The following is an 8,604-nucleotide window of genomic DNA, read 5'->3' on the forward strand; positions in this document are numbered from 1 at the left end:
GAATAGACACAAGATCCGAAAGATAGACGAATAGATATTGGATTACTGGGTAGCTGGGGCAGAAAGAAAAAAAAATATAGAAATTTCTATGAGAAGTCTAACACTCGTATTTATGAACAAGAATGATCGTTCTTAGATCAGTCTCAAGTCAAAATTTTATTGATGTTAGAGCTAGCACCTGAGAATAGACACAAGATCCGAAAGATGGACGAATAGATATTGGATTACTGGGTAGCTGGGGCAGAAAGAAAAAAATATAGAAATTTCTATGAGAAGTCTAACACTCGTATTTATGAACAAGAATGATCGTTCTTAGATCAGTCTCAAGTCAAAATTGACCAATCAAATGCCTTGAGACTATGCTTGGCATCACGAACTTAAGAGCCAGCATTTTGTTCATAAATATGGGTGTTAAGGTAGAAACACACCACCATCACGTTACGTCACGTGACAGTAGTGGGACTGTCCTGAACGAAATTACCTACAATTATTGTGGGACAACTTGGGCTACATCTTTCTGACTCCCTATGACTTCACGTGACGTGATAGTAGTGGGACTGTCCTGAACGAAATTACCTACAATATTGTGGAACAACTTGGGCTACATCTTTCTGACTCCCTATGGCTTCATGTGAGGTGATGGTAGTGTGTGTCTACCTTAATACAAGACAAATTTTTAGTTGTCTTCCTTGAGAAAAATGAGAAAGCCAGTAGAAGGTCAACTTGGGCTACATCTTTCTGACTCCCCATGACTTCACGTGACGTGATGAAAGTGTGTGTCTACCCTAATAGAAGACAAATTTTTCGTTGTCTTCCTTGAGAAAAATGAGAAAGCCAGTAGAAGGTCTAGTAGCTCTTTTTCTTATGCCGCGGCCACTCACCCTCAGATCGTCGCAGTCTCTCAGAAGGTCTGAAGATCTCGAGCTTTTCTCAGAAGGTCTGAAGATCTCGAGCTTTTCTCAGAAGGTCTGAGATCTCGAGCTTTTCTCAGAAGGTCTGAGATCTCGAGCTTTTCTCAGAAGGTCTGAAGATCTCGAGCTTTTCTCAGAAGGTCTGAAGATCTTGAGCTTTTCTCAGAAGGTCTGAAGATCTCGAGCTTTTCTCAGAAGGTCTGAAGATCTCGAGCTTTTCTCAGAAGGTCTGAGATCTCGAGCTTTTCTCAGAAGGTCTGAAGATCTCCGCCAAACACGTTCAGATTATCTGCCAGACCTTTTGTTCGTTCCAAGTCTGTAGTTATTTCTGTCTCACACTGTAAGCATAACCCTATCTCATTCCTACTGAAAGCTGGATGGCATTTTACAGAACAGAAATAACTTGTCACATTTCACACCAGAGGTCGGTATCGTTTCACATCAGCATAATCCTGCATCCAGCCACAAGGTGATAGAGACATGATAGAGGACTCAGTAACTTTGTGAAGTTCCATAACATAAGTAGAGTATAAGTTATTTCTTTTACATCTATACTTAATAAGTTAGTTATAAACTTATTAAGTTTCAATTGAGTAAGGCCTGCCCACACTAGACAAATTTAGTATTTGGTTTTACTAGAAGAATGTTGAGCAAATAGATTGGCAAATCCTCTTCAAACCAGGAGACAGGTGGGGTGGGAAGAGTGGGTGGGTTTTGGGCCTACCAGTAACAGATGGGGATGGAAGAACCTGATGGGACTTTGGCTACTACAACAACAGTATTTGGTTTTTGGCTACAAATTTTACGAGTGGATGCCCACCGGAGACTACACCACCGAAGCGTTGAAAAGTGTAAACGCGCCTTTACATTAATTGATTTTTACTTCTAATTCCCCCCTCATATCAGCAGCTATCAAGATCACACAACCTCTTTCCAGCGTGTCAATCAGACTAACATGCCCTGTCCAAACAGAGAGTCAATCAGCGGTTGTGACTAGTGGACTGACAGTCCGGAGTCCGCGGGATTGGCGTGACGTGATTTGATGAGAGGATGAGCGGTTGGTAAACTGCGAACCGTGGGGGGAAAGTGGACGTGGATGAAGTTAAAGGAAAGTAAAAAGGAATGGAGAATGGCACCAAATTGAACCGATTTACATGCCTAAACCACTAAATGCATTCGTATGAGCATCCTTTCGGGCATTTGTCCCTTACACCTAAGCCTTACACCCATATTTATGAACAAAATTCTGGCTCTTAAGTTCGTGCTAAGCATAGTCTCAAGATATTTGATTGGTCAATTTTGACTTGAGACTGATCTAAGAACGATCATTCTTGTTCATAAATACGAGTGTTAGAGTGGGCTTTGTGTTTGGAGTGAAGCTTTTGAGGGTAGCGGGTCTGCCTTAGATCGCGGGTTCGATTCTCGCCGGTGGTGAACTTATCCCTAACAGATAGAGTTCGTTCTCGGAACGGCTGGCTTTCTCCTATCCTGTCCTTCTTTTCTCCTCGATTTCGGAACGATAAGACCTTGTATTTTCTGGCTTTCGGATGGTTGGAATTTATGGGTTTTGGTTGGTTGGGAATTCATGGGTTTTTGGCTTTTGAATGATTGGAATTTATGGGGTTTGGCGCTTGTGGATGGTTAGAATTTTTGCGTTTTTTGGTGCTTGGATTGTATGAAATTTATGGGTAAAGAGTTCAAGAGTTCGGATGGTACCCGGTCGACCACACTTTAGCAACCACTGGTCTAGTCTTGCCCATTTCTGCATGTCAGGATTAAAAGTGTTAATTAAACACGACGCTAAGTTATGACGAGTTGACTTCCTTGCATAGTCTTCCAACTTTATGGCAAGAGAGGTATTCAAACTTGATATAAGTACAAGTACTTGGTAAAAAGTTTTGATCAAGACAGGTAGAAGACTAGATAGACTGATAGAGTATCTTAGTGAGTACTTAATAAGTATTTGCAAGTAAGTACTTAACTACCTAGTTAATCCAAAACTCACATAAGGTGTCTGAAAAGTAATCTAAATCAAATTGTCACTTTAGCGCGCAAAACTTATCATAAAAGTTCTCACTTTCCGAAAATTTTCATCTCGGAAGGTTTAAAAAAATAAAGAAGGTTTGACACAACATGGAACTTTAACTTTCAAGGCCTTATCGTCCCGAAATTGAAGAGAGAAGGAAGACAGGATAGGACAAAGCCAGCCGTTCCGAGAACGAACATTATTAAAATCTGATAAAAATCTGCCCGGGACGAGAAACTTGGGCTACATCTTTCTGACTCCCTCTGACTTCACGTGACGTGATGGTAGTGTGTGTCTACCCTAACACAAGACAAATTTTTAGTTGTCTTCCTTGAGAAAAATGAGAAAGCCAGTAGAAGGTCTAGTAGCTCTTTTTCTTATGCCGATGCCGGCTACTCACACTCGGATCGTCGCAGTCTCTCAGAAGGTCTGAGATCTCGAGCTTTTCTCAGAAGGTCTGAAGATCTCGAGATTTTCTCAGAAGGTCTGAGATCTCGAGCTTTTCTCAGAAGGTCTGAGATCTCGAGCTTTTCTCAGAAGGTCTGAAGATCTCGAGAAAAAAGGAAAAAGAATATGAAACATCCCTCCTTTCACGATTCTCATTATCTTCTTTGTTACCTTTTCTGGTTCATTTACATCCATAACACATTTCCAATTTTTCACGCAACAAGTTTATGAAACTTTTGGTGGAAGAACTCTAATAATTATTGAGTTACTTCCTGATATAGAGTTCAATATTAAAGTTTGGGCTCCCAGTTTGGGCACCCAGTCACTCGGTTATGTTTCTAGCACCCTTGCGTAGGTTTTCTTTCTCTCCATGTGGAAATTCAGGACTAAGAAATTCGACCGTAGGTACAAGAAGAGGTTAAAATCTTGCACTTTGGTCACTTTGTTAGACTTGGCATCCGATCCGGTGTAACCTGACCTTTTGCTACTTTGACCACTGACCACACGGCCCGTTTACATCGATGACCCTCTCAGCTTCAGCTCTCTGGGAAATGAGGATAAATTAACTGAAAATCTTTTTTTTTACTTTCTATTTTTAAGACCAACCACTCACTATCAGTTCGACCTGACAGGCGGACCTTTTCAGCCGTACCTGTCAGGTCTACTTGATAGTGTGTGTGCTCATATAGGTATACCTGACAGGCGGACCTTTTTAGGTGTACCTGTCACGGAAGTCTCGGTGACTTTGTGAACTTTTTCTCTCTCCTACCGGATTCATTTTACTATATGAAATTTTATCAGATAAAACTGTATGGATTAGCAAAATTATCACTGATGATGCCCTCACGGGCGAAACATGTCTGATAAAACAATAATCTAAAACGTACCTGTGAAGTTTTCCCTCTGTCTTTTTCCTAAATGTTTCCATTTCGATGTTCCTTCTAATTCATTTTCTTTCGTCTTTCCTGCTTCTCTTTACAGGTTTCTTCTTTTTGATGTTTCAATTCTTTATTTTTCCCATGCTCTTGTCAATTTTCTTTTATATCTTTTTTTTTTTTGCTATCTTCTTCTTCCTTTTCTTTCTGTTTTTACTTTCTATTACGACATATGTATAGCGAAGTTATACCTACTTGGTTCTTCTAATCCAAATACATTTTCTTTTTCTGGTTCCAGGTTTTCATCTTACGGTTTCAAATATCACATGGAAACTCCTATCTCCACCAATCAGAGGCGAGAAGACGACCGAGTGACGTACATCAACAAAGGCCAGTTCTACGGGATCACCATGGAATATATTCCCGATCCCGATAAGCCTTTGAAAAGTCAGACAGTAAAGGTAAGAGAATTTTCGCCTTTGAACTCTGAAATTCCTTCTTTTTTTTTCCAGTCCCCTCGGACCGTCTAAAAAACCCATTTTTCCAGAGGGAAAATGATGGAAAGATACCCATCAATTTAATCGTTCCCAGGAAGAAAGGCCTATCAGTTCAGTTAAGTAGCAGAAATAGCGTAGGCCGTCCTTGCTGAAAAAAAAAAAAGATTCTTTTTACAACTCACTTTTTCTTTACACCTCTCTACGCCAAATGAGGAAAAATAGACTATTCCAATTCCAAAGTTTCCGAATCGGAAGGATTTCAAGATTTTTTCCTGTTGTACACGATTTTTTCCTGTTGTCAACCTGCCTTGGTGGTGTAGTGGTCAAGGCGCTCGCCTGGTAAACAGGAGGGCGTGGGTTCAATCCCAGCCGAGGTATTACACCTCTCTACGCCAAATCAAAAGAAGCAACTTTACATTCCAATCCAATTTTACCACACTCTAAATAAATAATAAAGACAATAAAAAAAGAAGCATCAAAACTGGCTAAAAAATATGTGCGTATTTGCGTAGGAGAACAGGTGTCAAAATAGGCCATAACAGAACTCTGAATCTTTGGGGTCACTAACAAGTTGGACTTTCAAAACGCCAAATCAAAAGAAGCAACTTCACATTCTAATTCAATTTTAGCACACTCTAAATAAATAATAAAGACAATAAAAAAAGAAGCATCAAAACTGGCTAAAAAATGTGTGCGTATTTGCGTAGGAGAACAGGTGTCAAAATAGGCCATAACAGAACTCTGAATCTTTGGGGTCACTAACAAGTTGGACTTTCAAAAGCGCCAAAGATGGACAGATAAGGAAAAGATGTACAATGGTATTTGAATAGAGAGAGGAAAAGGTTACAATGGTGCGATATATTAAATTTGTCAAGATAGAAGAAAGAAAGAAGAAGAAGAATAAAAGAAGATGACGCAGAAGAAGAAGATGACACAAAGAGAAGAAGAAAGCAAAAAAGAAGAAGAAGAATATAAAGAAGAAAGCGAAGAAGGAGCAGAAGAAGAAGATGCAGAACAACAAGAAGAAAAAGACGAAGAAGCAGAAGAAGAAGAAGAAGAAAGGAGCAGAAGTAGAAGACGCAGAAGTAGAAGACGCAGAAGAAGAAGAAGAAGAAACTAACATTCCTATGGTAACAACTAGATACATACTAACGAGGGACACAAAAATGCGTACACATCTTACTAATAAAAGAAGATGACGCAGAAGAAGAAGATGACACAAAGAGAAGAAGAAAGCAAAAAAGAAGAAGAAGAAAAAGTCGCAGAAGAAGAATATAAAGAAGAAAGCGAAGAAGGAGCAGAAGAAGAAGAAAAAGAAGCAGAAGTAGAAGACGCAGAAGAAGAAGAAACTAACATTCCTATGGTAACAACTAGATACATACTTCACGGGTTCACTGAAATGCGTACACATCTTACTTAAAGATACGAATCTGTATAATTTATGAATTAAAATGATTCAAGATAAAGAAATATTTATGAATCTGTTGAAATTCATAAATTCAATATAAAGAAGTACCTAGATAAGTACAAAAAAAAAGAAAAAAAAAACTTCAACAAACGGTGATATATGAAATAACTATGTATGACAATGATAATTCAGCAAAAGAAGAAAGCGTAGATGAAGCATAAGAAGAAAACGAAGATCATAATTCTATGATAAATCAGCATAACTACGAAAAAGTATAATAAATATAATAAAAAAAAGGAAAAAGAATATGATACATCCCTCCTTTCACGATTCTCATTATCTTCTTTGTTACCTTTTCTGGTTCATTTACATCCATAACACATTTCCAATTTTTCACGCAGCCTTTATGTCAATTCGTAAAAAAAAAAAAAAAAGAAAAGACAAGAAATAATAATGTACGAGGTACAAATAGGGAACAACATAAGAAAAAATATTAAGATTACTAAGAAAACTATGAATAATTGTACACATGTAGAAAGGTAATAATTTACATATGTAGAAATAGAAATATGTATAAAAACGCGAATGGAGGGTATCTGTGAAACTGTGCCAGTGTATTTTCAGTTAAACCCATCACAGAATGATCATCAAATCAACAACTGAAGGATTATCTTTTAGCTGTTGCATTTGAAACATGATACCTCGTGCTCTATAAATTTTTTGACGAAGGATCTGTCAAGAAGATTTTCTTTGATGAGGATTTGATTTGGATGACGCTTTTGACACTGTTGATGATGATGATTTTTTTATGTCAATTCGTAAAAGAAAAGACAAGAAATAATAATGTACGAGGTACAAATAGGGAACAACATAAAAAAATATTAAGATTACTAAGAAAACTATGAATAATTGTACACATGTAGAAAGGTAATAATTTACATATGTAGAAATAGTATAAAAACGCGAATGGAGGGTATCTGTGAAACTGTGCCAGTGTATTTTCAGTTAAACCCATCACAGAATGATCATCAAATCAACAACTGAAGGATTATCTTTTAGCTGTTGCATTTGAAACATGATACCTCGTGCTCTATAAATTTTTTGACGAAGGATCTGTCAAGATTTTCTTTGATGAGGATTTGATTTGGATGACGCTTTTGACACTGTTGATGATGATGTTACTGTCATCACGGCCCTTGTTGATCATCATTGCTACCTCTTGCCGTTGTTGCATTTGAAACATGATACCTCGTGCTCTATGAATTTTTTGACGAAGGATCTGTCAAGAAGATTTTCTTTGATGAGGATTTGATTTGGATGACGCTTTTGACACTGTTGATGATGATGATGTTACTGTCATCACGGCCCTTGTTGATCATCATTGCTACCTCTTGCTGACATAGACACGGTAAATATACATTTGTACAGTTTGTATGTTGATATAGAACGAAGCGTTTGACAGTTTGTTAACACTGGAGGGTTTCCTCAAGGAGAGGGTTTTTCGCCCTAGGAGGTATTTTCCTTCTGGGAGGTATATGTTTTACCTGCCCGGGAAGTGTGTATTTTGTGTTTTTTCCCAATGTGTAATGTATTGTATGATTTGTGTTATGTGCCGAAAGCGTTTTTTCGTGTGAATTACAATATCGAGGTCTATTTTAATTTCTTCGATTCGATGTTTGAAGTTTGTACCGTTCTGATGTAAAATTACCTATTGGAACGGACTTTTTTTACGGACTATTTAATTTTGATCCTAAAAAATATGGTCTGTTTTTGGTTCTAAAAATTAAGAGAGAAAATAAAACCACGTAAGAAACTAAAACGTCTTATTCGAAAGGAAGAAAAAAAAGGCCTAAATTCTCAAATTCCGAAGGCCGCAGGGGATTTATTCAAAGTTCACAACATTAAATATTGAGATATAACTAATTCAGTTAGGTCTATTAATAGAAATTTAATCAAATTCTAATCACATAATTAATATTAATTATCTCTGCTTTGTTTACATCTATAATAAGGGGAGTTTTACTATTTAAATATCCTGAGTAGGCAGTTTTTTTTTTTTTTTTTTTTTTTTTTTTTTTTTTTTTTTTTTTTTTTATCTTTTTAATAGGTGTTTTACCTGCCCGGGAAGTGTGTATTTTGTGTTTCTTCCCAATGTGTAATGTATTGTATGATTTGTGTTCTGTGCCGAAAGCGTTTTTTCGTGTGAATTACAATATCGAGGTCTATTTTAATTCATTCGATTCGATGTTTGATGTTTGAAGTTTGTACCGTTCTGATGTAAAATTACCTATTGGAACGGACTTTTTTACGGACTATTTAATTTTGATCCTAAAAAATATGGTCTGTTTTTGGTTCTAAAAAGAAAATAAAATCACGTAAGAAACTAAAACGTCTTATTCGAAAGGAAGAAAAAAAAGGTCTAAATTCTCAAATTCCGAAG

The 8,604-nt window shown here is 37.2% G+C and overlaps 1 protein-coding gene across 1 annotated transcript; it reads left to right on the forward strand.

Moving 5' to 3' along the window:
* Window positions 1–4,563: 4,563 nt before the first annotated feature.
* LOC103517228 (protein grainyhead) lies at window positions 4,564–4,720 on the forward strand (the record flags this gene model as incomplete). The annotated part of the gene is given in 1 exon segment (XM_008482249.2): window positions 4,564–4,720. A coding segment is annotated over 1 exon segment (135 nt), but the record flags the coding sequence as incomplete, so codon positions are not given.
* Window positions 4,721–8,604: the final 3,884 nt, after the last annotated feature.

The sequence above is a fragment of the Diaphorina citri genome, unplaced genomic scaffold (genome assembly GCF_000475195.1).
Source record: "Diaphorina citri unplaced genomic scaffold, Diaci psyllid genome assembly version 1.1 scaffold1784, whole genome shotgun sequence".
Taxonomy (NCBI): Eukaryota; Metazoa; Arthropoda; class Insecta; order Hemiptera; family Psyllidae; genus Diaphorina; species Diaphorina citri.